At 50.5% G+C, this 27,833-nt stretch overlaps 12 protein-coding genes across 12 annotated transcripts; 3 read left to right on the forward strand and 9 right to left on the reverse strand.

Moving 5' to 3' along the window:
- Window positions 1-1,027: 1,027 nt before the first annotated feature.
- atB-3 (Efflux pump atB) lies at window positions 1,028-2,770 on the forward strand (the record flags this gene model as incomplete). The annotated part of the gene is made up of 1 exon (XM_037322803.1): window positions 1,028-2,770. One exon carries the CDS (start codon window positions 1,028-1,030, stop codon window positions 2,768-2,770), a length of 1,743 nt encoding a protein of 580 aa, XP_037180088.1.
- A 169-nt stretch (window positions 2,771-2,939) lies between these two features.
- On the reverse strand, window positions 2,940-3,218 carry CGCA056_v007556 (uncharacterized protein; the record flags this gene model as incomplete). The annotated part of the gene is made up of 2 exons (XM_037322804.1): window positions 2,940-3,095; window positions 3,162-3,218. The coding sequence occupies 2 exons, from the start codon at window positions 3,216-3,218 to the stop codon at window positions 2,940-2,942; spliced, it is 213 nt and encodes a 70-aa protein (XP_037180089.1).
- A 2,975-nt stretch (window positions 3,219-6,193) lies between these two features.
- Window positions 6,194-6,601, reverse strand: CGCA056_v007557 (uncharacterized protein; the record flags this gene model as incomplete). Its single annotated transcript, XM_037322805.1, has 4 exons — window positions 6,194-6,198; window positions 6,259-6,296; window positions 6,354-6,439; window positions 6,497-6,601. The coding sequence occupies 4 exons, from the start codon at window positions 6,599-6,601 to the stop codon at window positions 6,194-6,196; spliced, it is 234 nt and encodes a 77-aa protein (XP_037180090.1).
- Window positions 6,602-7,428: 827 nt separating this feature from the next.
- Window positions 7,429-7,970, reverse strand: CGCA056_v007558 (uncharacterized protein; the record flags this gene model as incomplete). Its single annotated transcript, XM_037322806.1, has 2 exons — window positions 7,429-7,853; window positions 7,925-7,970. The coding sequence occupies 2 exons, from the start codon at window positions 7,968-7,970 to the stop codon at window positions 7,429-7,431; spliced, it is 471 nt and encodes a 156-aa protein (XP_037180085.1).
- A 636-nt stretch (window positions 7,971-8,606) lies between these two features.
- Window positions 8,607-9,056, reverse strand: CGCA056_v007559 (uncharacterized protein; the record flags this gene model as incomplete). Its single annotated transcript, XM_037322807.1, has 2 exons — window positions 8,607-8,740; window positions 8,792-9,056. 2 exons carry the CDS (start codon window positions 9,054-9,056, stop codon window positions 8,607-8,609), a joined length of 399 nt encoding a protein of 132 aa, XP_037180086.1.
- Window positions 9,057-13,762: 4,706 nt separating this feature from the next.
- On the reverse strand, window positions 13,763-14,774 carry CGCA056_v007560 (Isoflavone reductase-like protein IRL; the record flags this gene model as incomplete). Its single annotated transcript, XM_037322808.1, has 3 exons — window positions 13,763-14,209; window positions 14,271-14,690; window positions 14,742-14,774. The coding sequence occupies 3 exons, from the start codon at window positions 14,772-14,774 to the stop codon at window positions 13,763-13,765; spliced, it is 900 nt and encodes a 299-aa protein (XP_037179220.1).
- Window positions 14,775-16,482: 1,708 nt separating this feature from the next.
- CGCA056_v007561 (uncharacterized protein) lies at window positions 16,483-17,203 on the forward strand (the record flags this gene model as incomplete). The annotated part of the gene is made up of 2 exons (XM_037322809.1): window positions 16,483-16,699; window positions 16,764-17,203. 2 exons carry the CDS (start codon window positions 16,483-16,485, stop codon window positions 17,201-17,203), a joined length of 657 nt encoding a protein of 218 aa, XP_037179219.1.
- Window positions 17,204-18,621: 1,418 nt separating this feature from the next.
- Window positions 18,622-19,427, reverse strand: CGCA056_v007562 (Vegetative incompatibility protein HET-E-1; the record flags this gene model as incomplete). The annotated part of the gene is made up of 2 exons (XM_037322810.1): window positions 18,622-18,626; window positions 18,848-19,427. The coding sequence occupies 2 exons, from the start codon at window positions 19,425-19,427 to the stop codon at window positions 18,622-18,624; spliced, it is 585 nt and encodes a 194-aa protein (XP_037180239.1).
- Window positions 19,428-19,762: 335 nt separating this feature from the next.
- CGCA056_v007563 (putative oxidoreductase) lies at window positions 19,763-20,878 on the reverse strand (the record flags this gene model as incomplete). The annotated part of the gene is made up of 5 exons (XM_037322811.1): window positions 19,763-19,784; window positions 19,848-19,994; window positions 20,056-20,276; window positions 20,345-20,782; window positions 20,840-20,878. The coding sequence occupies 5 exons, from the start codon at window positions 20,876-20,878 to the stop codon at window positions 19,763-19,765; spliced, it is 867 nt and encodes a 288-aa protein (XP_037179221.1).
- A 464-nt stretch (window positions 20,879-21,342) lies between these two features.
- On the reverse strand, window positions 21,343-22,665 carry CGCA056_v007564 (Aldo-keto reductase yakc; the record flags this gene model as incomplete). Its single annotated transcript, XM_037322812.1, has 6 exons — window positions 21,343-21,638; window positions 21,707-21,901; window positions 21,961-22,074; window positions 22,147-22,290; window positions 22,359-22,437; window positions 22,504-22,665. The coding sequence occupies 6 exons, from the start codon at window positions 22,663-22,665 to the stop codon at window positions 21,343-21,345; spliced, it is 990 nt and encodes a 329-aa protein (XP_037179223.1).
- A 730-nt stretch (window positions 22,666-23,395) lies between these two features.
- On the reverse strand, window positions 23,396-25,161 carry yanF-6 (FAD-dependent monooxygenase yanF; the record flags this gene model as incomplete). The annotated part of the gene is made up of 5 exons (XM_037322813.1): window positions 23,396-23,670; window positions 23,759-23,967; window positions 24,021-24,451; window positions 24,506-24,976; window positions 25,030-25,161. 5 exons carry the CDS (start codon window positions 25,159-25,161, stop codon window positions 23,396-23,398), a joined length of 1,518 nt encoding a protein of 505 aa, XP_037179222.1.
- An 830-nt stretch (window positions 25,162-25,991) lies between these two features.
- Window positions 25,992-27,823, forward strand: BCHE-2 (Cholinesterase; the record flags this gene model as incomplete). Its single annotated transcript, XM_037322814.1, has 5 exons — window positions 25,992-26,249; window positions 26,386-26,527; window positions 26,585-26,657; window positions 26,719-27,451; window positions 27,554-27,823. The coding sequence occupies 5 exons, from the start codon at window positions 25,992-25,994 to the stop codon at window positions 27,821-27,823; spliced, it is 1,476 nt and encodes a 491-aa protein (XP_037179225.1).
- Between the last annotated feature and the right edge of the window lie 10 nt (window positions 27,824-27,833).

A 27,833-nucleotide genomic window follows, 5' to 3' on the forward strand; every position in this document is an offset into this window, starting at 1 on the left:
GAATCTCATGGATCATCTGAGAACCGGCTGCGTTCGAGGATGAAGGGAACCCAATGCTGTATGATTTGTGCGGATCACGTCGCGCTTTCCCATTAAGAAGTCACGGTTCTCCCCTCAATAATGTGCAGATTTATGTAAAGGCACCTCATAATACGATGACGTCTAGGGCCCGCAAATTTGTCACTCCGGGGTTGACTTTCAGATAAGGGAGATTCGCATCTGTCGACCTCCTGTGTCAAGAATGCTCCTACCTAACGCCCCGGTTTCTCCCCAGCCCTCCCACCAATCTGAACCACATCATCCGGTCAACTGGATAAAGTGCTGCATCGTTCCCTGTCTAGCGGCAGCGGGTCAAGGGTGCTGCAGCTTTATCGAAGTGAACCGTTTCCGCGGACCGTGCCGCCACGAGGCGCTCCGATCTTTCGGAGGTCTCAACCGAGATAGATTGCCACGCGCGCCCTAAGGCGATCTCGCCCACCTGTGGAACGTTGCAGATCGTTTGTAGAACTTCTTAACTACAATTGGTACTCTTTCGCGAATTGTAGTTCGCCCATCAGGTAGGAGGCAACAGATGGCCGCTTTGTGACTGCAGATGCGGTCGTGGACGTCTCTCTTCGTATCTGTCGAGAGGACAGAGACAGCATCGCATACATCGACCCTTCGGTCGCACAGCGGTACAAAAATCAACGACTACGGCATTAAATGACACCAGGTTCTCGACTTTTGAGAATACGACGTTTCGCAGCGCCATGCCAACATGGAAGATGCATATTCTCGTCCGGATGCAGAAGAGCATGCAAGGAAGAGTGGGTAATTGCGCTCCGGTTTTCGGAGATAGTCCGTTACCCCGGACTTCATTTCTTCCTAGCTGCGGAGAAGTTTCCGCCATCGCTCGCGGGATTCGAGTCACTAGACCGGGGTGAAACCTGCAAAGAAAAACTTCCAAGGAGCACGCCGTGAGTTGGGGTCGAAGACGCCATTCTGATTCAGCTGCGATATCACCCACCCGCCAATCTCATGGCCCAAAATGCGACATCACCCCATTCATGCCGACTCCATGACACCACTGGAGGGCATTTCTGCCAACGACTCCGACATAGAGCGGGCTCAGGTAGCCGAGGTCAACAAAATCAACGATGACACCAAGGACAGGTTACCGCCACCGGTCGCAAGCGATGAAAAAGGAGTTCTCAACACCGTCGAATTACCCCTGAATGTTGATGCACTTGAGTCGACTTTCCGAATCTCAGAATACCTGCAGAATAATGGCATTGAAGGATTGCTGGCAGGTTCATATCCGACGGCGATAGACGCCAAATATCAGTCGCCATTCGCATGGACGCTTAAGAAGAAAACCACGGTACTGTTCGGAACATTCATTGCTTCTACGCTGGCAGCATATTCTGCGGGCGGATACGCCATGGCTTCAGAACCCTTGACCCAGAAATGGGACATCTCAAACACAGAGTTCAACGTGGGTATCACGCTTTTCGTCCTCGGCTTCGGCTTCGCACCAATGATCCTCGCCCTGATCAGCGAGATCTACGGCAGATACTGGGTTTTCGTTGGCTCAGGCGCGGTCTTCTTCTGCGGCACTCTGGGTTGTGCAATCACCGCATCTTTTCCAGGGATGCTCGTGTCACGGCTTATCGTTGGCAACGGCGCATCAGTCTTTGCTACACTGACCGGAGGGGTTGTAGGCGATGTCTTTCACAAGGAAAATCGCAACACGCCGATGGCTTTGTACTCTCTGTCCATCATGATTGGGACTGGCCTCGGACCCATGATGAGTGGAATCATCGTCGACCATCTTCACTGGAGATGGATCTTCTACGTACAGATGATTACGGTCGGATCAACTACGTTGGCTCTTTTTTTCTTCTTCGATGAGACAAGAAGCAACGTGGTATTGAGGAAGAAGTGCATTGCCTTGAACAAGCACTTCGCGGATATCATTCTGCATCGCACAGCATCATCGACCACTGCAGATCGACCTATGCTCCAGTCAGAACTCCAGCAAAGCATAGATACTCCCGTTCGGGTTCAATTTCGGGAGCATTTTGAGGGCCCCGAACTCGATTTAAGCATCATATGGCGGAGCTTCTCGTTTCCCCTCAAGCTGCTCTTCACGGAATCGGTTGTCTTCTGGTTCTCGGCCTGGGTCTCCTTCGCATGGGCAATTCTCTTCATGCAATTCAACAGCATCGGCCTCGCATTTCGGTCTACATATGACTTCAACAGCAGTCAGGTTGGTGGTGTTTACACCGCTGTCATCGTCGGGTCAATCTTGGGCGCAGCCATCACCATCTTTCAGGACCCAGTCTTCAGGAGGCTCATGCCTAGCCAGATGGCCACTCCTGAAGGCCGGTTGTATTCCGCCTGCATCGAATGCTTATTCCTTCCCATCGGACTATTCTGGTTCGGCTGGAGCACATCGAAAGACATCCACTGGATTGTCCCTGCTTTGGCAGTTTCTTCGGTGACGATTGGTATCTTCACGATTTACCTGGCAGTATTCAACTATCTCGCCGACATCTATCATCGTTACGCGTCATCGGCTCTTGCAGCACAATCGATGTGTCGGAACCTGTTGGCTGGTGTATTCCCCCTATTCACGAGCACCATGTTTCAGAAACTAGGCTTTGGGCCAGCTGGTAGCTTGCTGGGTGGGATTGGCCTGCTGTTGTCCCTCGTTCCGTGGCTGCTGTGCATCTATGGGGGAAAGATCAGAGGTCGGAGCCCATTCGCTGGTCAACTCAAGGCTGCTTAAAGACAGCATCCTTTCGTTCACGAAATTCACGAAACGAATGCAGAGTCTATATCAAAGTAATGGTAACATAATGGAGGTTATTTTTGAATACAGGCGAGTGTGTAGCTGTCCCTGCTTTTTTCCCCACTTTGGATGTTTCCGCCGCCCCCGAAGCCTCTTTTTCAAGGCCTTACTTAGGACAGTTTGCAACATTCGAAGATCCGGGTCCGTTCCTTGTGCAGGCTTGTCCTGCCTTGTTGGCGCAGCTGCCAGAGGTGCAGAGCAACTTGACACCGCTTGCGTTCTCCTGGCACTCTCCCTTAGCGGTGCACTTGCCCTCTTGAGCCTATAGAGAAATCGCAAATTAGCTTCTGTTTTGGCCTGAGCCACACCAATGGTGCATTTAACTTACCATGACCGTGGTCGCAAGACCAAAGATGGCGGCAACGAACAGCTTGTTGATGTGCATTGTGGTGCGTTCTTGTGTATTTGTAGAGAAGAGTTGAATAGTGGAACTAATGTGATTGTTGTCGACCAAAGTCTGCGCAGACGGTAGGCAAGATGCGACAATTTGTAGCATTTCCTTGGGCATAAAGTTGGACCTATTTTTACCCACAATATAGCTGTGACGAAACCTCCCGGTTAAGGTTCGAAGATCGACAACACTCTTCATTCGCGTGTGGGCTGTTCATGGTCCCGGCTTGTCGGCGGCCCCGAGACACCCGGCGAAGAATCCCTATAGGGCTCAATTCATAAAGAAGCTTGCCCATCACAAGACATCATTTGCGATACTGCTTGAGTTCGACAATTGTTCTCATGTGTCGCTTACAGCTGCAACGTTTCTACTCAGCCCGGTAAAAGTTTCCGGGTGAAGCAAACTGAAACCGGTCATGGCCGATCAGGCCAACCATGAACGCTCAAGAGCAGCTGCTGGAACCCCAGTAATAGATCAGTCCAGAACCTTATTCAGTTGAGATGAAGGACATGCGTGTGAAGTCTCCGGAATTGAAACCGAATGTGCACACGATGTGCATCGAAATACTTCACCTGGACACATGCGATACTATCGCATCTTTTGTTTGGAGTAACTTCATCGGAGACGGGTGTTTCATGGCATGCTCACTCTTGAATGAGCATCATTGGAGGTAGAAACGAAACGAACTTGAACCGTCGAGCCGGCGATGGCATATGATAGCGGCATCTCAGACGGCTGTTAGTCACGAGATGAGATCTTCGGCATTTGTGAATTCGGAGGCCGCCAAGCTACATGATGGCAAGACTCCTACAAGTTCAGAGGTCGCAGACTTCTGACGTATCATTACGCCTGTCTTCAGAAGCTGATTACTCATGACACCGTCCCTTACGTCGGCATGAACAGCTTTCCTGACGGAAGGGCGGATTTATTAGTTCGGATGGCAGACATGCGCTGCGAATTTGCCTTCATCTCGGCTTGGTAGCGTGGGATACAAAAAGGCCTTCGCCCACCTTTCTTGTCTGTACGCTACCATGTCTTGTGAGCTGGACATTTCAACATGTAAAAGAGGCTGTATGATTATAAAGTATGAGAATGAGGAAAAGATGAAAATTGCTTTATATGACGTACAACTGCCCCGACATCTAAAAACAATACCATTTACCATACTCAATTCATATTACATGGCCCGGACTGATTTAGGTCAAAGGCCGATTGGGTCGACCTTTGGGAGTTTTCCCCAGCCTTTGTGATGGACTGTCAACTATGATGTAGAGCCTGACCATAACGCAAGCAACAACCCTGGTGGTCAATTCAGTGATTATCACCTTGATAATGAAACGTGTCCAGAGTCCCAGACCACCGAACAAACCTACTTTTCAAAACTTTCTTCTCTACAACTACACGAGGTCTAGACTGATTCTCCTCATGTCGGATTTACGACACTCTTTCTACCCCCATATGATCCCTTGAAATCATTGATAAATAATTCCGGAATTTTCCTCTCTAGACGGCTTGACAACGGGTTAATGTTGCCAAAGAAATGAATCAACTACCGGTAGAACTCATGTTCGAAATCGTCGATCTTCTGGGCGTGCGCGGCATGCTTGCGATTCAAAGAACATGCCGTGGTTTGTCTCAAATTTCAATGGATAACATTTACAGACGAGCCGTTGAGGAGGATCTCCCCCATTTTCCTCCAGGACCTTGGGAATGCGTATTGATGGAAGATACTTCGGTCACGCCACACATACTTCGGGCAGCTGCTGTGGGCAATCTTCCAATTTTGCGCGAGCTCGTCAACCACGGCGCTGACCTTGGGATGTATCTCACTCTGGGATGTCAGCACAATCCTCGACTAAACGCTCTATCAGGTGCAACCCCACTGCATATTGCTGCGCAGAACGGGCAGAATGAGTGCGTGGAATATTTGTTATGTTTCAAAAGCGTTGCCGACGACATCGATCGCGACGGCTTCTATTGCTGCATGTGCCCATTGAAAAGACACCTGGCATCTGAGTATTTGATGACAAGTGACTTGTCATCGAGTTTGAGTCTAGCAATTGCCCATCTGCACACCGAGACAGCCCAGAAGTTGATCAAACACGGTGCAAACTGGAATGCAAATGTCCATCGCAAGCTGCCTCCCCTTTATCACATGGTAACGAGCGGAGCTACTGCGCTGATACGGTACATTTCTAAGTTAAGACGTGAGAAGCAGCAATACTGGTCTTTGTCTTGCTGCCAGCGATGGACTCTCCTACAGTGGGCTTCATATTTCAAGGGAGAAAGGGAAGAAATCAAGCAGCTCGTAAGCGCATTGATCAACCCCGGAGAAAAGTTGGATACACCCAACAAAGACGGGCGGAATTCGGAAGCCGCGCGGAGTTCCTTGCATTTCGCAATTGGGACGGGGAATATTCGTCTTGCAACAGTTTTGCTAGAAGCTGGATCGTACGCGGGGATGGACTGCAACAGAGAGGTGGTATACGAGCATTGGCAACATGATGGTACACTTGAAATACCGGTGCATGTCATGGCTCCCATGCCACCACCGGGGTGTGAGATGTGGCCTCTGGCACTTTTCAACTTCATGTGCGACGCGAAGGCTGACGGAGGTCGAAGGCGGCCGGTTGGTGTAAGCGTAGAAGATTACTCTCGCTGAAGGAAAGGGTATCGAGACACGAAGGAGTACCGTCTTAAAATGGAGAGATTTTGGGGCATTCCTATGGAAGAGTTGGACTACTTTCGAGCCTTAATCGAAGCACATGTAAGACCTTAGCTGGCACTCGATGTATGCGAAGTCGCTCCAAACTGGTATCATGAATTGGATACAATACATCCAGCTTTTGATGCCAACTCACTTTAAACGTTTCATCCAAACGTCCTAGCAGTGTAATGACAACATGTCGCTTAGCGGGGCGTATTGATTAGATTGAGAAATTGAATTTAGGAGACCAAATGATCATATCTTAAGCTGAGGGGCATGAAATGACTTTCGTAGGTGATTCGGGACAGTATCCTGCCCAATACGAACGTGTTGCCTTCTCGCAATTATTCGGGTCGCTTGCGTCGCTACTTGGAGTCAATACGTGTGAAGGAACACGGCGACTATTCAGGCTTTGCACTTACCGGTCGACCTGCAGCATGCACCATGATAGAGTGTCCAAGAATTGACCTGACGTGCCGTTGGTTCTAAAAACCAGCTTATTGATGTCCTGGGAAGAGTCAGTCTTGTGATCCCGGCTATACGCTTGTTCTTCAACTTTTCTCACCTCGGTTTTGTAGCAGCATTCATTATTCTGTCTTGTTTGGATGTCGACGGGAATAGCAAGTGCAAATAAGGGTGCCAGGAATAGGGCGAATTTGATAGTGAGCATTTTGGCGACTGAAAGCAACTTCAACGAATTGGAGAATCGCTGTCAAATGGTGCAATGATGGGTTCAAGAGGATGATAGAGCAGTGTAACTGAGCCGCTGGTGGGACGATCTCGAGGCCATAAATATATGATGTTCACTGCTCAACGTGTAGGATTATTTCTCTCAAAGGGTCATCAGGGGCACGAAGTGTCAACTCTATTTTGAACCTGCCAAGTCAATCTAAAATGGGTGAAGCAGGGTAATTCAGCCCTGAGCTACATGCTTGGCTCTGCTAATCACGGTCGATCGCAACCCTCCAGGGCTGTATCTATAAGCCTCCAAGCTCTGAAGCGTTAACCGAACTTCCTGCGGATTGACTGGGGAGGCCTGCTGTGCCTCAGGAGCTTTGAGTTTTGGCATAGTCATGTACGTGGAACCTGCGCATGCTTGGAATTAATTGCGGGCGATCAGGCGACCTTCCAAGCCATCCTGTTTTGGAACTTGGGATGAACACCTCCGCCCCTACTTCAGATGACAGCCGGCCTGTCCGGTGATTACGCCGATATTTACTGTTCTCTTCGTTCGTGAATAATACAGCGCGTCTCAATTGACCTTCAGTGCGTGGTGGCGGTAGACTGCCACGGTTACCCCGCATCATGCACTAAAGCGTCCATCGCAGTCATCAACTCGATATTAACGCTGGTAAGAACATGTCCAAAATGCAGATACTTGTCAACATGCACATACTACTCATTAATACGGAGCACATATGGTAATAGTATACGATGTTATTGTATGATGATTGGAATGGCCCTCAAAAATGACTTGCTTACTCTTTCAAGCGTAGCTCAGAAGCCCCAATAGCCCTTGACCAAGAAGGCTCCATATCCAGCAATGGCACTCAGAAGTCCAACACTGCCAAAATAGCCAATGGGCCTGCCGCTGCCGAGTCCCTGCTGCAGGATACCGAAATCGGCATGCAGCACGCGCATCGCCAGGAAGCTGCCGAGGAACCAACTCAGCACCTTACGGTTTCCGCCATTGACCTCCACCAAAGTAGCGAGTATGAAAGCCAACGGAACGTTCTCGGTGAAGTTGGTATGCGCACGAGTGAGGAGGTACAGTTTGTCGTTCTTGTAGGCGCGCCAGTCGGCGCTGCCAGTCGATGAGTTGTCCCCGAGGTAGTGCTCCTTTTGCAGACGTTCGCGAACCGTTCGTAAGCTGAGCAACGCGTAGTACGCAGTGAAAGGGAGTGCGAAGGTTCCCGTCACAGCTGTTCGTCGAAGGGGTCAGGTCAGTGACTGATCTCGGAGCCAATCTTGCATGTCTTGATGAGTCACTCACGGAGCAGCTTCGGGATCGTGGTCAGGCCAATTGGTTGAGAGCTCATGATTGCGGTAGAAATGCGACGTAATCAAGTGATGTTTTGCGCATTTCGTGCGTGAACAATGGTTGCTTAAATGGCAGCCAGACATCCGGCAAATAATCTAGAGACCGAGGTGATTTGAATGCTTGACGCGACTATCTGCGGGAATGACCATCTTCCGCTGCTAGCGCCAGATTCTATGACGCCTTTGACATCATATGCGCAAGCTATCGCCAGATCCGGATCGGTGGAGCAACGAAGCTGGAATAATATTCTGGTCAAGGCTTTGTGGTTTGAAACGCATGTTCCAGGATGCAAAAGTCCATAGCGGAGGCACTAGGTATGAATATCAGTACCAAGTTTCTTCCCTCAAGAACATGCGAATCTGACGAGCACACCCTGCCCCAATCATAGACATCATACTCAAGGAAATGAGCTGAAAGAGTAGGCGGAGTACTGATGAATTAATGAGTGAATTATGTCTGGCTCTCACCTCGTCTCCGTGGTGAATTAATTACCCTCTAGAGGCATCAAATGAGTGTTCCTTGAGCCATACCAGGCCATTAAACTCCTAATTATGCCATGCAATCTCAAAAACCAATTTGGACGCCTCCCATATGCAATTCGAAACGGCGCATTAACAAAATCCTTTCACGTTCTCTACTCAAGGACTGGAGCGTTGCACTCGACGTTGAAGCTGAAAAAGCTAGCATCACCGTCAGGTACATTCGCGCATTCCTTGACCGAGACAACTTGAGCAACTCCGCCGCAGTTCTCCTCTGTGTACGCATACACTTGGATATGTTAGTTACAGTATGGAATGCAAGTTACAAGGCTTAACTTACTCGTGCACGTAGTCTGGTTATCGGTTTGAATGTCGTTGAGGAATATTCCCTTTACTACTTGGGCGTTGAACGTCGGTTGACACTGGTTGGTCTGGGATTCATTGATCGTCCAAACACCTAGGTTTCCTTCATTTGAGCCGTTTTGGCCGCAACCCGTTTCGCTCCAGATGCGAAAATCGGCTCGGTGAGGGTCGTCTCGGCGCATGGGACTGGCCTGAGTTGCCAAAGATAGGCTGGCGATAGAGAAGAGGGTAGAGAAACGCATTTTGGTGATGGTTAATATAACGAGTCTCAACGGTTGTATGATCTCGCGTTGGTCGATTTTGTGTTTGAATTGTGGTCTTTATATCTTGTGACAGTGAGAGGTTGAGAGGAGGTGGTGTGATGAAGAGTAGCAAAATGTAGAGGGCAAGTGGGGAGACGTGTATGCTTTATGTATTCGTCGACCACGGGGCAGCCTTGGATCAATCATCAACTGCTCAAAATAGAACGTATTCGAAGGTGCTATCATACGCGTCGCTGGATTAGCTGATGGCGAAGTCTTCACTGACAGCAAGCGGTCTCGCCAAAAATACGAACGATCAGCGTGACGAGGATTTAGGTCTCACATAGGTCTTACTCGGATGTGCCCACCCGTAATCCGTAGCAAACATTTCTTTCGGGCATACGATGATGCGGTACAACCAGAAGCCTGCAGACCGCCTCGTCGGGACGTCCGGAATGGTGGAATTCCCAACATTGCTTTGACGTGCTGCAGCAGAGAACCTTTTCGATTAGCCAGACGGAGCTCGGAGGTGGTTGCAGTAGTCTAGGGGAGGAGGACAGGAAATCTGGGGTCTCAGATATTCTCCTTCTGTCCGTGGAAAACCCCGCAACACGAGACGGATTTCCACGAGTTGATCGACGTGCTAGACTAGCACGGAGACGTCACTGGTCAGTAGCACATGCCACCTCCATCTTGGGGCTTTCTTTGATCGCCGTCGTATTGCGCCCCAAAGCTTGAATGAAGCACTGGGCGGTACGTACTTGTGCAACGTCACTACGACTGCGTGGAACTGTTGTACAATGTTTCCATGCATGACTTTTGCAGGTCTCGGTCTGGCCACCGACTCGTGATCATGCAACTTCGTATCGAGAAGTCCACCCGCAAAGAACAGCGAACAGCTCCTGGGCCACAGTCATCCCAGCAAGCGACAGTGTGGGCTTAGCCACGGAGGTAGTATGGCCAACCGGTGTTCCTTGTCCAATAACCGAGCCGAAAACGCGAAAGCAAGATCAGACCATTTTGCATCGTGTTTGAGAACAATGTGAAGATCAACTCGGCTTGTAGTGAAGACATAAACGCCTATTTTTTATACACTAAGTCATTGCTATCCTGCTACTTCTAACGAAACCGACCTAGACCAAGGCTTTTGGCCACTTCCATGCGTTCCGCTACTTGAAGATATATCGAAGTCGAGGATGGGCAGCCGGACCTCCCCAGGGCCGGAGTCTCGTCAACATCCTGTATCGCGTGATCGAATCTTGTAGATAATTATGAAACAAGTTCTCGAAGGTTTCTATGCTGGGTTTGTCAGTTACTGTTGTCTCAACCGTCACGTTTTGGCCCGCTTGTTCTGGCATCTCATCCAAAGTGTCTGCAACATACCCCTGGACATGCTGCAGGAATTCCAGCAACGCACAGGAATTACAATTCTTTGGGCAGATGGCATTTTCCATTTGCTCATTCATTGTTTGCGGAAATATGTCGAGCGCGCGTTTGTTTCGTGGGAAAGGGATCCCTGGGTAGCGACAGCGGAAGACGCAGTTTTCGAAACAAAGACTCTGCTTGCACATGGGGCATGCCGGATCGCTCTTTGCTTGTTCATTTCCTGGAACAAAGTCATTGACATCAAATCCTTCCCAGCAAAGGGCGTACAGGCAGCCTCTGCAGAATATGTGGCCGCATGGGACGACGATTGCCGTGCTTTCCTTCGAAGGTTGGGGTCTACGTCTTCTCAGCTCGCGGGCGCTTGTCACGCCATGAGTCGCCGCAAAGCCATCAGACCGGTGATCACTCTCTGGAAATCCATCTCCAACGATATTCATTTCTTGCCTGCAGATGACGCATGTGAGTTTTAAACCATCGAAGAGATTGGGGTCAAGACTTAGTTGTCTTCTGACCGGTGGGAAATAAGAGCATCGCTCATCGATAGAGTTCGAAAGGTGCATTTGGGAAGCCATTTGTGGCGATCAAATGGTTGAGAGATAGAAGAAAAAACAAAGTGAGAATAATTGGTGCCTGTCGCTTCTGTTTTTGATGTTGTCGTGACTTCCAATTGCTACCTTAGCTATGGACGTCACCTTTATAAGTAGCTTTCACTTCGCATCGGGCATGAGCATTACTGGTCTCCCCAGAGATTTCAAGGCATTAATCTTGTTCAGGCACTCTTCTAACATAAGCTGTCAGATGCTCATGGTCTAAAGACAAAGGCAGATGTGCCTGTCCAAGCATCATGTGATTCATTGTTCTATAATCAACCTCGAATAAAGAGTCGTGGTTGCTTATCACTATTGGAATACACATTCTGACAATAGAACAGTTATGAATGTTGAGAATTATGGGGACTGAAACTATTTCCGCGGTGGGGGGGGACAAGTCGTTTGTTCAGCTCGTTGCCAATCAAGTGATTCGAGACATGTTTTTCTAGCGGACTGTGAGAGACTAAAGGCCAGCTAGAAGGCCTTCATCAGGAGACTGTTCCCAGGTAACAGGTGCTGTAACCGCAGTCAGAGGGTGTGACTGAGCATCATGAACAGATTCGATCACAACAAAGATCTCCAAAGGATGCAAAGAACCAGCGTCCCAGAGCTCCCTTCTGATGGTGACAATCATTTGTTCTCGTATCTGCCGAAACATGATTTCGTCATGACCGGCAACCTCAGACGTGTCAAACAATCCCGGGTAAGCAAGCTGCAATTTGAACCCGATTCTCTCTGAATTGGGTATGCGCAACTCGTTTCTCAGTTGCTGCAGAGAACACTGACTGAACCGAAGCCGCGGTTTCCAAGACTGAACATTCAAAGTTGGATAGCGCGAAGCAACGTACTTCAAAGTAATATTGACTCGTGGCCAAAGTTGGTCAACCACAAACGCAGGTGCTTGAAGTAGAGCAGAGTGGCATACTTGGCTTGGCCAAAGAACAGGAGCAGGATCTTCCGCTGATGCTTGCGCCGCAGAGGCAATCAAATCTGAATGATGGCCATGGATTGCCCTAGGGCTCTTTTGAAGCACTTCCTGATTGACGAATGGGGTGTTGACAACTTGACAATGTGCGGCTCGTCATCATCGGAAGCCGTGAGATCAATAACTAATATTGAGCGAGGTGCCTCAGTCATGGCACTAGCAGCGTTGTCAGAACGTCTTATTCCAGTATTGCTCTGTGATCTCAGTCGTGGTTGATTGGGGTTCTCCTTGCGGTTTGTCGGCGTCGCTCCCAATAGAACCTTGTGTCTCTCGCGAGCATCAATGCTGCTTCTCAGCTTTTGGCGTTTAGGAGACCGATCTGATTCAGGAAATATGGTGTTCTGGGATACATCCGCCTCACAAATACTTTGCTGCTACAGGTCAGTTAGTCTAATTAACGTATACGTTAGTCTCCAAAGGCGAATCTCGTACTAAAGGACTTTGAAGGAGATTCGAATTGATCCCGCCCTCTAATGCGCATGACCCTTCAGTCGCAGTATTCGAAACCCTAATCTGCATTAGAACATGGAAACTTGGCGCACATCCGAGCTGCGTGTTTGGTTCATCTCTAGGGTGGCACTTACAATGGTGTTGGGGCAAGTAAAACTTGACTTGTCACTAAAAGTTCGCTTGCAATCCGGACGCTGTTCCCGTTGCTGCAAACCTCGCCCTTGCTGCTTCCAACATTTGATATAGGTTCCGCTTGACTGCTGCTAGTCTCAAGCTTCCTCTTCTGTATGTTTTCGTTCATCTTGTAATGGCATGTCATTTTGACCATCCATTGCTTCACATTAGGTTCGATGATCCTAACAGTATCAGCATCAAACATGGACTTGAAACCAAAACTTGTGTTCGCACCGTTCTTTATGTTCATGATTGGAGTAACGTAGTCCGTTGAAATTCGGAGAATTTTCGTCGTTCGGCCAGAGGTTGGGCCCATTGCCTGCTGCGTCAAGGAATTCTTTGACCACTTCATTGAGAATTGACTGGCTAGGTTCATTCCAGCCTATTTCGTTGGCAGCTCTCCCGTCTTGGGTCTTGAATGTGCTATGGAATAGCTTTATGGATGAAAGGAGGCGTTTGCAACTCTCGGCATTCTTGTTGCCGTAGTTCAGACGCTCTCGGAGTATGGCGATTGATGGGATGTTGGAGATTGACAATGACCCAGCAGCGTCTCGCGCCATGGCTGACCGGAGGTAGGTGAAGGATAAAGTACAAGCAGAGAATATCTCGCGATCTGGCAGTTTTGTACACAATAAGTAGGGGTCAGCTGCGACACGAAACTTTTCATGGTCCAATTTCATTTTGTTTTGTAGAATTCTCAGACCCCTACTTTCATAAAATTAGCGGTGAGCTTATTGTTCTCAAGTCCGAGATAGGGTGCTTTTATCATGTGTCTACCCGCCTTGGCAGGTTCCAAACGGGCTGCGTTTCCAGGGTGCCCGCAAACGAGACTTGGGGAGAAGGTACGTCAGTCTTGAGGCCAGGTTTCATCGTCGATGTATCCGGCACCAACATCACCTCGGATAGGCGGATAGGACCAACATTTTATTGATAGCCTGCTATGCTAGGGGGACTCAGAGTTGCTCATTCAATTGCTTACAACTGAACAACTAGTAGCAAACATCGACAAACCGAGACACCAAATCATCCAGACGTAGAGTCTACCTAGAAGACATGGAAACCGGGCACCATTCCTACTGCAAAAGATCGTGTTTTTATTTTTATGAGGCATGAGCGAGTGTCTAGTTGCTTGCGGCGAGAGCCTTCTTCGTCTCGGTCTTCAAGTCCAGTTCTTGTAGTCCCAGAAGTGTAACGGCGGCGTTCTCCTTTACGGCATGCCCTTGACCATCTCCAAATACGTATTGTTGAAGTAGTTGGATGAAAGCACTGTAGTCTCCCTTCGCAAGTTTCTCATCGGCGATCTTCTCCAGGTCAGAGGTCTTGACGTTGCTGACCGTAAAAGTGGAGCCGGTTTCCTGCTCGACAACCTTCAGGAGCTCACGTTGAGTAGTCGTGAAAGAAGCGACGGTAATGTACTTGTTAGCGGTCGCTTGGGGGTTCTTAAGCACGCCGGCAACGGACTGTCCAATAAACGCAAGGGAAGAGGCAGAAAATGGCTCGTTACCAGAGTCGAAGATGGTGACGGCCTTGTTCTTGACATCGAGACCCAACAAGCCCTTGTCGAAACCCTGTTACACGTCAGAAATGCATTTCTTAACTGAAAAGCAACCTCATTATGATGTGACCTACCCAATCAAAGAATGGACCGACGGCGATGCCCGTCCAGCTAAACCAATTATGCTTCTTAGACAGCTCGATCAGGTAATTGGTGTTGTCGACCTTGGACTTCAAAATCGCACCGATCTTGGTCCCTTGGGCATCACGAGTGTGAATTCCGAACTCTGATGGGATGAATCGCTTGACTTGTGCAGCAACAGCGGCATCAATCAGGGCCTTCTGCGCGCCAACCGCTGCCGTCGCAGCAGTAGAGACCACGGCGTCCTGTCCCTTCAGGGCTTCCGTAACAGATTCAACCGAAGATAGATCGACTTTCTTGACAGCAACTCCAGAGGGAAACGTGGCACTGGATTCTTTCCTGCTGATGGCAGTGACTTCAAAACCGCCTTCGACAAGTCCAGCAAGCACCTCTGGGCCAAGGTTTCCGGAGGCCTACAGGGATCAGAACGTTTGGTTGTAAAGTGGATTTAAGGCGTAACTTACCCCGATGATAGCGACTTTCTTAATGGCAGACATGGTGATATTTAGATGAGGAGATATTTCGGTATTCGGGTGAGAGAAACTCAATTTTCATATGTTATTTCCGCTGTTGTTGATTCATTGAACGTCTAGAGGGATGCAGCTCCTTATATGCCTTCAAGCCGCACTGACGACGAAGGGCCTCACCCCGCCTTCGTCACATCATCGCGCAATAATCGGAGATCTCGCATGATTAGCCAGCACTACAGCACGCGATACCCACTGCCGATTACCATCACTACATTATCAATCCGTAATCTTCCGCGAGTAGCTGGGTTCACGGCGAACGGAATCTGTTGCCAGGCCGAAGTTTAAGTTTCCAAGCCCCCACCATTCCGCCGGGACCTAATTGCCTCCGCTAGCCGATTTACTTCCGACTTTACTCATCGATCACCAATATGTTATGAGTAAATGCCAAAGGTGAAAAGGCCACGGTTGTCCATAGGGACATAGAAGCATGGTCTGGTAAGGTTTAGACTTTTCGTACTGCATGAGGTCTCGGTTTCTAACTCGGCATACAGTTGACTTCAATCGGATTGCCGTTATTACTTATATGGTTTTTTCGCTGCATTAGCATGCTGCACCCAGGATTTTGACCGTAGAAGGCGAGTTGACATTTCTTACAGAATGCAAGGCAGCCAGCATAATGGGAGCCAGGTCTGTCATCGATCCAATGTGCGTAGCAGCCCGGTACGAGGCTTTGAGCCGGTGACCCTTGTGTATCTTCCGAAGCAACAGAGCACTCAGAGGGGTGGGGGTTTTAGGTCAGTATTCACCAATGTTGAGATATGATTCTTTAGTTAGAATGTTATTGAAGCTTAAGCTGAACGCAAAGATACATCACCTGCACTCCATTACATCCAAAACAACTGCAAAGATACCCAAGGCTACTAGGAAACTTCGTTCGTCTTTGCTCAGCTGACGATGGCACACCCCACGTTCATCGGATCAATGCGATAATCGGCAAACGTAAACACCCAGGCTCTTGACATATTACGCTTGCGAACGTCTCCAGGCGGCAAACTGCGAAGAAAAAAGTTAGAAGGGAAGAAAGACGCTTGCGAACGTTGGAGTATGTTCGACTGACATTTAAGAAGTTTTTGTCTTTGCGGGGCAAGGAAGGGACATGGTTTCACTAGCCGCAGGCAACTTCAATTCGAGAAACCTCAGCCACTGGAATAGCGGCGATCTTCCATAATTCAACCCTACAGACAGTACAGCCTGAAACAGATCTGATTTTCGTTAGACTACACCAGTTCAAAATTCAACAATCACCATCAATGTCGATGTTCCTCCGCATGGCCCATGCGCTGCCGTCATTATGAGCCATCGTGACTCACTGACCTCCGCCAATCAGAGCGATCATTCCCTTCGCGAAAACCACGTCTTCAGCTAAACGGAAAACTGTTGGCATCTCCAACTCCTCACAAGCCCCTATCCACGCCTCTGTTCTGAGGTTTTCGAATACGGTAGCCCGATCTGGCCGTTACCGGCTCCCTTTATCAATCCCACTCAATACCTCTTAGCCAGCCTCTCCATCAACAGGGAGAGGCCCTCAATCCTGAGTTCATGGAGACGCAAATATCCACCGTCGTACGCTTCGAGCCTCGATACCGCCTGGAACCCGTCCGGCCACAACAGCCCAAGGAACCTGAACCCCCTTGGCCAAGGCACATGGTGGCCGACTGTCGACAACCTAGAACCAATGTTTGGATGGTCGCAGGACTCTTCAAATTCCACGGGTGAAGCACTGCCTTACACCGACAACATTCCTCTTGATCCTCGCCTCGATTCGGAGGACTTGCAGTCAAGCTTGGAGTCGGCTGATAACGCAGCAAATGGTGGGATCGGCGATGCTAAAGAGGATAGCCTTCTGGGGTTACTGAATGCGATCAACTGTTCTGCAGCAGAGCAAACCCAGGGTGAGTATTCCATCAGCCTAAACATCGCTTTTGTCCAAATTACATGCTGACAAGTGAACTACAGATTCATCTATCCGCGTCGACGACTCACGGTACATCGAGTGCCCTGAGCCACATGACTATCAACACGACCCCCTAGAGAGATTAGACAGAGGAGTTGATCATCCTCTGGTTTGTGATCACCACTTATCAGTTCTTCCGGAACTGCGCGATCCGGCGCCTAAAGTCACGGATCCGTCACCCTTTGCTGGGCCGGAATCGAAGCGAAAGGCCAATTCTACAGACAACAATCAAGGAGACACAGCCAGTAATGAAGACATGGCCGCGACCAAAAGACAACGAAACACCATGGCAGCTCGAAAATACCGTCAAAAGGGCAGAGACCGAATCGCCGAGCTGGAGGCTGCTTTGAAGAATGTCGAGGAGGAGCGGGATCAGTTGAGACTCAAGCTTGTGAGGAGAGAGGCTGAAGTAGATGCTTTAAGAGAAATGTTGGCTAGATGATAGTCTGCATAGGTTTTAGACCGCAACACATTATACGGTCGCTGGATTCGTTTTCTAAGCCGACAATTCTAGCGACGCGGGCGTAGTGCGTGCTGGATGTACCGACTTGTCACGTTATACTGTGCAAATCGACCTTCTTTGTACTTTTCGTGCTTCCCTTCCTTCATATCATCAGCCCAATTGCTATCGGCTTCTTTGGTAACATCCTGTATTGCGACTAAGGGACAAGAGCTGAAGAGTCTATCTCAATGGTGGGAACTATCATCCCGTGCTCGAGGTTTTCCTCCCGCTCATACTCAGGGTCCGAATGCTCGTTGTATGTTTCAACTCCAGAAAGCCTGATTGTTACTTCGGCAGTAGTATTACCACTGGGGTTCGGTGTGACTCGTACTCCAACCTCACCCCACGGAAAGACACGAAGTGCGCTCGGCCTTTGCAAAATCTCATCCCGCGGGCATTGTTGACCTTCCAATATGCCTTCGATAGTCTCTGGGCCATCTGACGTCACCGGAACTAGCACGTCGCAGTGCCACGATTCTGCGGTGTTGGCAGTATCAAGCCGCTGATTCCCGAGGAGAATAACAAAGTCGGACTTGCGCGCCCCCTTCCCCGATAAGTCAACCAATACAAAGAAGGCCCATAATGGATCAAAAGCTCGAAACGCGGCCAATCCTGCGACAGATTCCGTAATTCCAATATTGTAGGCGTTCCCAAATCGTTCTAGCATGAGACGTGGGCAGGTATCTGCAATTCTTGCGGTAGCAGAATTCCTCTTGCTGAATGAAATCTCTGGACCCCCATTTGCAATCGGACGCTGTACGGTGTCCGTTTTTTTCCAATATCGGTTGGCGGGTATTGGTACTGCGCGAAGATACAGTGTCATGGGTTTGAATTTCCTCAACATGGCTCGCGGAACCAGATAAAGGACGTCCGATGATTTTCTGGCAGCTTTGATGTCTGCTCCGATCGAATTGCCTTCTTCCTTTAAGCCGATGCAAACTCCATAGGCTTCTCCATCAAGGTGAATACTTGAGAGAGTCCATGCAAGACACTCGTTCTGGATTGAATTCCCCCCTCCATCAAGAAGAATCCTTGAAATATTCCATGCGTGCCATCCGCATTGGACCGTTTCATCTCCTGACGAGGCATTCACAAACAGCGTAATATGGATGCCGCGAGGAGACATCATAGGTGGCTCCAACACAATCCCCTCCCGACGTTGTTTGCGTAGAATGAAATGTTCGGTATCCATAATGATGTTATCAAGCGCTAGCTCTGGCCCTGCGCTGGTGTGACGCTGAGGTGCGACAAGCAACTTCTTTTCGTCTTTTCCCAGTACTTCGTATCTGTGATTGATATAGATATCCCCAAAATCGCTCGGATCCTTTGCGAAGGCCGGCCCGTCTTCCGAGTCTGATTTATTCTCATGTTTAGATGCCCATGTTAGTAAGCTGTAGTCTTCAGTCACTTTCAGTATCTCCTCCTGGAGACGTCTGAAAGCGTTGTAGCCCTCTCCGTATAAGAGCGGCATGTTGATGTCGAACAGCCCCAAGAGACAGTATGCGAGGTCTTCGACACGAGTTGTTTCTCGCCCAGAAGCCCACTGCATCTTTGTTCTAGCGGGAAATCCCTGAAACGACTCACTTTGGAGCGCAAGTCTCGTGATTCCAGTGCTTTTTTCGATCAATTCGGCAAGTTCCTCTTTCGTTCCAATGCACGACCAGTCGGTTGCAAAAAAGACAATGTTGCGGGGTGCGAGAAGTTCCTGCAGGGTCCAGCCCCTCGAAAACCACCGGCTTCCTGTAAACATTGTCTTCTCCTTGTCGAAAACACTCGCCATCTCCTGGTTGGAGTTTCTCAGGTTCTCGTGGGCCAAAAATATCGCGTATTTAAGATGAGGTACGTCGATCAGATATGCGTAGCAGATGACTGCTTCTTGATACCACTGAAACATCGAATTGATTGCTTCCGAGAGCTCCGCACTGGATGTCTTGTCGATGCAACACGTATGGATCCATACCCAGTCGAAGTCATCATTGCGGGCTATCGCGCAGCATCCCTTGACTTTCTTGTACCCAGATTTGTCTTCTAGAAGTGATCTTTCGCCCTGCAGGTCAGCGAAAGCGACCTCTTCTGAACCCCAAGTATGGGACAGGATTGCATAGGGGGGCTTCTTGTCGAAGAATTCTTCGAGCATCAGCGTTGCCGTGTTCAAAAGCCGCATGGCATGTGTATGAGTAGTTTGCGCAGCAAATAAATGAAAATCAGCTATGGCGATCGTCTCTGCTTGGTGACGAAGGGAACATTGAGCGGGCAAAACAAGCTGAGGGGCCGAAGGTAAACGTGGCATGATATTTCTACACGTGATTCATACTCGCTGATAAGCTTGCCCATCATGGTATTAGCTGCATAAGACTTTTCCTCATTGGCCCACTACCGTGAGCCGAGCTTGCGGTTGCATCAGGCGCTACATGTGGTCATCCTTCGTTATATTCCGTTTTCACTTCTACATCCGCATCCACCATACACTCGGTCTCGATGAATTGCCCTAACATCCTCTCAAGGGGCCTCCGTGGGGTCCCTGTCGCAGTCAGTCCTGCTTCTAACAAATTATAAAGTGCAGCAATCCATCATTATGACTTACCAGTCAGTCACAAGTCTCTCATCAAGACCATCCAGCACGGCCAGATCTTCCTTGGAAATCTCAAAGTTTCCAACGTCAGCGTTCTCAATAAGACGCTCTTGGCGGACACTCTTCGGAAGAGTGATCATTTCATGCTGAAGAGACCAGCTGCAAGTAAACTTATCAGTATGCAACACAGAGACAAAGTGATCCAAGCAATGTTGCTTACCGCACAAACAGCTGAGCTGGGCTGCAGCCGTACTTCTGAGCCAGCTCCAAGATCTTGGGGTGCTTCATGCGCATTCCACGGGCCAAGGGCGCGTACGCCTCAATGGCAATGTTGTGCTTGGCACAAGTTTCTCTAATCTTAGTCTGGGTGTTGAAGGGGTGAACCTCGATCTGGTTGATGACCGGGGCAATACTGGGCTTGGAGGCCATGAGCTCCTCAATCTGCGGTACTGTCAATCTGATGTTCCTGGAGATCTTGTTTCACGTGTGAAAATGAGTGCAAGACTCACGTGGGCAGAACCGTAGTTGCTGACACCTCCCATCTTCACCTCGCCCTCGGTGATTGCATCCTCCAGGGCCTTCCAGCTGGTCAAGCGTGCCTCCTTGCCGCCGTAGGGGCTGTGGAGGAGGAAAAGATCGACGTAGCCGAGACCGGAAACCTTCACGGACTCCGTGATAGACTTGCGGACCTCATCATAAGAAGTGCTGCAGCTAGCGAGCTTGGTCGTGTAGAAAACATCCTCGCGCTTCAAGCCTTGAGCGTTCTCGCTGCTGGACAGGTAGTCGCTGATCGCCTTGCCAGACTCGCGCTCATTGCGGTACATCTGCGCACAGTCGAAACCGCGGTAGCCGGCGTTCAGAGCCCAAGGAATGGTCTTGGTGGCTTCCTTGCCGGACATGCAGTACAGACCCAGCTGGATCTGAGGGATGGTCTTGCCACTGGCCAGCTATCTGCGGTCAATCATCGTGATTACATGTACTGAGGGATTGAGGATGGGACTCACAGTAAGCCTGGCAGCCAGGTTGTACTTTGCCGTCGCCATTGTCAAACTATTTGTTGGCTGAAAATCACAAACTCCCGTCCTGAGCGTGGTTTGGAAAGAATTTTGGGAGAGCTCGGAGTTGGAGAAGTACGCGGAAAAGAGGTCGCCCGATGTTGCGGGCTGACCCGCCGTGACATCACGCTGGAATGAGGGGCGGTGGTGGGGCCTCGCCCGCCCCCGGTTTCGGTCTCCGAAGAATCATGCCATGAAATCTCCGATGGAGCCCGGCGGAACACTCTACTCGGACGACATCGCCGACAAACGCGGATTTCGTACGTGTTCATTGTCAAGAGACATACGGTGTGAGCTATTTACGAAGCAGTTTCCCCCCACCTTCCGCTCTTAACATCTCGTCACTAGTTCGCGGGCCTTATTCTGAACACCGGACCTGCCCGGCAATCTTCGATGATGGCCGGCACTCTGTCAACGACGGCACACAAGATCGAGATGTCAAGATGCATGGTCTAGTGTCCAACCATGGACTCGAAGATAGGGGCGAATCTCGCACCGACCGGCTTCGCCTCATCAACGATGCGACGCATCTCCTTCAGTTCGTCCTCAGTAAGGACAACCTTGCGCGAATCCCAGTTCTCATCCAAGCGAGAGGCCTTGGTCGTGCCGGGGATGGCGATGAGACCTTGGGCGGCGACCCAGGCCAGTGCAATCTGAGCCACCTTACATCCCTTGATCGTGGCCAGCTTCTTGATCTCGTCGACAATGGCCTTATTGCGGTAGAAGTTGTCGCCCTGGAACTTGGGCACTGCGGCATTCGAACAAGTAGTGTTAGTAGACAGACGCATTAACTAGCTGCGTTTTGAGGGCGCTTACCGGTGCGTCGGAAATCTGTTGGGCCAAAGTCGTCGGGAGACTTAAAAGGGAAGTCATCAACAAGCCAGCCGTGTCCGAGGGGGCTGAATGCCACAAAAGCAACGCCAAGCTCCTTAGCAGTCTCGATGAGGCCGTTTGTCTCATGGATAGTCTCGAAAGCCGAGTACTCAGCTTGGATGGCATCGATCTTTGCAACTGCAAAAAGCAAAACCTGGTTTAGCGCTGTCCCGTATTATTCTGGTGAGCAAACGTACTCGCATTCGCTTTGCGCAAAGTCACGGCAGAGCACTCAGACAGGCCGATATACTTCGTTTTGCCGGCACGACGGAGCTCATCCAGTGCGCTGATGGACTCTTCGAGCGGGGTGTCTGGATGGGAGTGTAAGTGATCACGCCATTAACGGCCTGTGAAGACGGGTTCAAGATGGAAACGGGACGTACTCGGGTCGATCCTGTGCAGGTAGTACAGATCAGGGGTGAAGCCGAGCCTGTCGATTGTACCCTCAATATACTCCTTGATGTGGGATGCCGAATTCGTCACCGTGCGTTGCGGGCCAAAGACGTCGAATCCGCACTTGGATGCGACTACGCACCATCAGCAGTAGTTAGTCCAGTCGTTCGGGTGCAAGCGTATATGCAATAATGAGACGCACCAAAGAGTTTGTCGCGCACATTGTGCTTCTTGACAAAGTCACCGAGAAGCTGTTCGTTGGCGCCGTTCTTGTATGCGACCTGGGGCGCTTGTCAGATGATTGATTGTTTCCCATCACGTCGACTTGACGACGGTGAATGACCTACGGCAGTATCCCAGAATGTGCAACCGCGCTCGACGGCCTTGAGCAGGACTGGCTCAGCCTGGTCGTAGCTGAGATCGCTTCCCATGGCAGAGCTCAAGCCCATGGCCCCAAAACCGGGGACCTGCACTTGAATGTCACTGAAGGGCAGAGTGGTAGTAGACATGGTTGAGATACTCTGTGATACGTTAGCCAGCATACTGCCAATTTGTAGGGACATGAGCTTTATGTGTGCGTACATGACGATGTGACAGGGTTGTCCGATATTGATGGATGCAGAACGGGCGAACATGGAATATGTTGCTGTTGATCACAGTTGCGAATGGGCTTTGCATTTATCATATCGGTGGACTTGACGGGCAGGCCGAGACCCTACAGAACCATACCGAGTCCGAGTGACGTGGGTCCGGCTTCCACTACCTTAAGTCCGCTCGCTGACAACCCGGAAGATGCACGGACTGGCGTGCGGGCGAATTAATGGGGCATCACGGCATATCCCATCCCCTCCTCGTGAATCGCGTACCTACCACATCCCAAGATCCGTATTGACGTAGCAATTCCGCCGAGCTCATGCCCGGTCAACTACCGATGAGTGCGGGAAGGAGAATGAAGAATTCTTGCGATAATTAATACAGTAGTACATGCATATGGGATGCACACGACACCACGAGCAAGGGTCGAGCGACAAACAATGCCAAGTGGTGATATCACCTTACTACGAACGACATCGTAGGCTTGCTATGACTTTTATGACTTAATTATGTGGCATATCTCACAATTCTGATTATTCTTGACTAAGTCTCCCAGTTCTCCAGATAAGACAAATGTATTTGAAGAGTCCGTGTCGAAGTGACTGATAACCCAAAGCAATATGACATGGACCCTTTAGCGACCCTTTAGCGGACCTTGAAAAATCCAGTCCAGAGACCGGAGGAGGCGAAGACACCCTTGGGGTCCACTGCCTTCGAGATCTCCACCAAACGGTCCCGGTTGTTCTGCCCATATCCGCCAAAAACATCTTGACCCTTGTTGGCGTAGTTGATGTAAATGAAGGGGTGGAACACGTCGAGCTTCTCTGCCGCCGCCCGGAAGTCGGTGATAAAGGTCTCCGCAAGCGCGCTTGCTGCATTGTCCAATGTTCTGTCGGTCCAGCTCAGAGCGAAAAGGTTGACTGGACGTCTATGGTTAGACACCGTTGATTGCGCAGACGCTTGCTTGAGAACAATGGTAGAAGGTGAGGGAGAGTGGTATTGACGTACTTATGAGATGTCCCGAGACATCTTCCAGACCGAGAGCGTTGCCGCCTCTAGCCTTTGAGTTCCTCATCATCGCCGCAGGGATAGAGTACGTGATGAGCTGGGGGTTGAGGCTGGTTAAGTTTCTGGTCTCGGTGAGGTTCTTCATGATAGCAAGGCCTTGCCGGCTCAACTCCAAAGACGGGTAGTGGGTCAAAGAGGTGAAGAGGTTCCTAGACATGTCAGTTAAACTGGACCGAAGAACATAACCTAATGAATGAAGTACCTTGTAACTCCCAGCTGGCCGACAGCGCTGGTGCTGCTCGCCAGGGTGTTGATGCCCCCCGTGAGGTTGCCCACGGCCGGGATGCTGTTGAGGGCGTTGAATACGGGGGGATTCATGACGGGCTCTGCATATCGCTGCGTGGTCGATACAGTCCAGCCGTTCTGGGGGGAGAAAGTGTAGCGGTATTCAAGTCCGACATTGGTATCTTGCTCGTCTTCAACCGTGAAGATCTTTTCGACCTCCTCCAACAGCGGGACGATCTGGCTTTCGGGAAAGGTGCGCGCTCCAGTGTACACGGGACCCTTCTCGTAGACGTCGACAATGAACGACGTGACGATGCCGAAATTGTTGCCTCCACCTCGCAGCGCGAAGTACAAGTCGGGGTGGGAGCTTTCTGACACCTTTGCCACGCTAGCATTGGCCAGCACAACCTGTCGAGGTGATAAGTAGGGAAACGGTTTTAAGACGCAACAAAACCAACATACCTCGTACTCCAACACATGATCCAAAGCCCATCCGTACTTCGCCGAAAGGGCCGACGTACCGCCGCCCAGGGTGAAGCCGCCCGCACCGACCTGGCCGACTCGTCCACCGACATTGGTCAGGCCGTACGGGTCAAGAGCAGCGTATATCTGCCGAGTGACAGACCCACCGCCGATGCTTGCTGTCTTCCTGTCGTCTGATACGGTGATGGTGCTCATCAAGTCGAGATCGATGGTGACTCCACCCGTTGAGACCGAGTCGTCGGGGTTCCGGGAATGGCCACCACACTTTACCGCAAACTTGCACCAGCTGTCCACGAGTACCTTGAGAATATTAGAGACCTCGTCGGTTGAGGTGGGCTGGACACGGCAGACGTAAGCCGTCTCGAGCTGCTTCTGATCCCAAATGGTGAAGTTGCTGTCGGAGGCCTCGTAGTGAAGTCTGCCGGGGAAGCCGGCGGCCAAGACGTCACACTATATGACCGTCAGATGCAAACCATCACTTCATCTGGCTAGGACGGGCCTACCGCCTGTTGACAATTCGGGCCATTGTTCACAGCAAAGACATCACGCGCCACTGATGGGGAGGCAGCGCACGCCTGAGACAGAATGAGGCCGCAGACCGAGGCGATCTTCCAATTGCTAATCATGGCGTTCATCTTGAAAGTTGGTGATTAGTGAAATAACGGACGGTAAGTGAGTGTGGTGGTTGAGAAGAGTAGGACGGCAAGTTGGTCACGAAGCCATCGGTCCTTTTATAAGCGATTTAGATTTGTAGTCCTTCACGCAACTTCACTCTATGCCAATCACCACGAATAACTTTCATGTTGGCGCCTTGTCATGTCGTAATTGTGATAGTTGGGGGAAGGCGAGAAACGAACGTGTGCTAGAATCAGATACCCGCGGATGATTAGGTTGGACGAGGGACCCCGGGGCCAAGTAAACTAACTGCCGTGCCCCCACCTGACGGCGTCGTCTACCAAGGACCTCTTTACTAATACACCTCAGCAAAACATACCTGCCACTCCGTGCTGGAACCACCCATTTTCATGGGGCTTACGTAGCAAGTCGTTAAAACCGAAAGTCCGGGTCAGCAACCTTCCGCTTACGGTGTAGAGGATATCCACGCATATGGGTCTACTTAGCCAATGAACCTTGCGGATAGTGGGCAGTGCCATTGATGATTGATCTCTGGACCGTCGTTAGAGAAGACGTAGAGACACCCGTCCAATCATGACAAGATCTTCGGCAAGATCATCTGTTGAATTATTCGGTATCTTGAAAGGGTACTGTATTCTTAAACGGGGGGGATGGGTCAGTTAATTTTACTGAGTTGGATTCCTGATAATAGAAACGTCAACGTGCTGTTTTAAAAGCCTCAGGTTTTCTTCTTCACCTTCCTCTTTTCCCGGAACTTTTCTTTCCGTTCACCAAACACAGCATCCATTCATTTGTTCAGTCATTCTTTGTACAGAGTCAACGTGTTACTATGAAACACCTTCTCTCATCAGTCGCTGTGGCACTCGCTTCCACCTCCTTTGTCGCTCCTCAACCCATTTGCGGTAACTGGACAGTTGGCCAAGCAGTGAAGACAACCAGCGGTCGTGTCTTTGGTCATGCTGCTTCCAATTCCGATCAAGTCTCGGCGTATTTGGGTATTCCATACGCCGTCCCTCCAATAGGAGCCTTGCGTTTCCAGCCTCCCATCGCCTACAACGGCTCGCTGGCCATCGACGGCTCTGACTTTGTTAGTTGACTGTTCGGACAAAGCCGTCCTGCATTTCCCGCTACACCTCAAGGACAGCACACCACATATCTTTCGTCTGTTATTGCTATTTGGTGGGGAGCGGAGTAGTTGCTAATCCGTCGTGCAATCTCTCAAGGGCCCAGCGTGTATGCAACCTACACCCACCGAATTTCCCCAGAGCGAGGACTGTCTGTCCATCAATGTCTGGACCAAGCCCCAAACCGGAGAACGTAAGAAGGCTGTTCTCGTCTGGATCCATGGAGGTGCCTATACTTACGGTAATCGAAACCAATGAGGACGACCGGCGTTGATTAAGACTGACGATGGCGCTGTAGGCGGTGCGCGTCAACCAATGTACGACGGACAGTTTATCACCGACACGTCAGATGTTGTGTTGATGTCAATCAAGTAAGAGAGGAAATCACTTGCATACCTCGAGACATAGTAGCACTTAACGCTTTCTCTTCAGCTACCGTCTCGGCATCTTTGGTTTCCCCGGTGACCCAGCTTCTGCTCCGAATCTGGGACTGCTGGACGTGAGGATTGCTATGGAGTGGGTTCGCGATAACGCCGAAGCGTTCGGCGGCGACACCAGCCGCATCACCATCTTTGGCCAGTCTGCTGGCTCCGGAATGGCCGACTTCTACTCCTTCGCCTACGCCTCAGACCCCATCGCTAGCGGCTTCATCCTGCAGAGCGCGACTGTCGTCGGCTTCCCGGCCCTGCTCGCAGACACCCTGTCCCCCAGGTGGTACCGCATTGCTGATTCTGTCGGCTGCCCTAGCAGTAACAGTAGCACCGCCGCTGCCGCCGTCACCGACTGCATGAGGAACCGCACCGCTGCGCAGATCTTCGCAGGCTTCTCTACCGCTGAGACTGGCATCGGCTCGACTCCCGCCTTCGGCCCTGGTGTGGATAACGAGCTCGTGTTCGAAGACTACTCCAACCGCAGTTCTGCTGACGCCGCCTACCTAATTGGTAATAACGAGAATGAGGCCGGCGCTTTCAAGAGCCTCCAGCCTAACAGGACCGAGATTTACTGGGCCGATTTCAACTTCAGATTCTATACTTGCGCCGACAACATCAGACTTGCCCAGACCGTCTCGGCCGGTCTCCCTTCATGGAGGTACCGTTACTTTGGTGACTTCCCCAATCTGGTTCTGTCGACCAACCCGCCCAGTGGAGCGTATCATGGTGCCGAGGTATGTATCCTCTCTCTCGTTCCACACACACATACACATACACACACGCATGTCTATACACTTCGGTTCATCGGGGCTCACTCTTTCTCTTTCTTTCTCTAGTTGCAACCTCTCTTCGGAACGCTGCCTCAGGACCCCCCTAGTACAATCGTGGAGTTGGAGACGGCCGAATTCCTTCGCGGCGCCTGGACTACCTTTGCAAAGAACCCCACCTCTGGCCTGCTCAGCTACTCGGGCGGGTGGCCGTTGTACAACCCCAGCGAGGACACCATGGAACGCATTGCATTCAATAACCAGACTGGCACCAACCTGGGCCAGGGTGACGCTTACAACGACCGTTGCGCGTCTCTGCCCGCCACCGCCCCGTCTTAGGTATGCAAGT

This window comes from Colletotrichum aenigma (genome assembly GCF_013390185.1).
Source record: "Colletotrichum aenigma strain Cg56 chromosome Unknown KSG_Cg56_contig04, whole genome shotgun sequence".
NCBI lineage: Eukaryota > Fungi > Ascomycota > Sordariomycetes > Glomerellales > Glomerellaceae > Colletotrichum > Colletotrichum aenigma.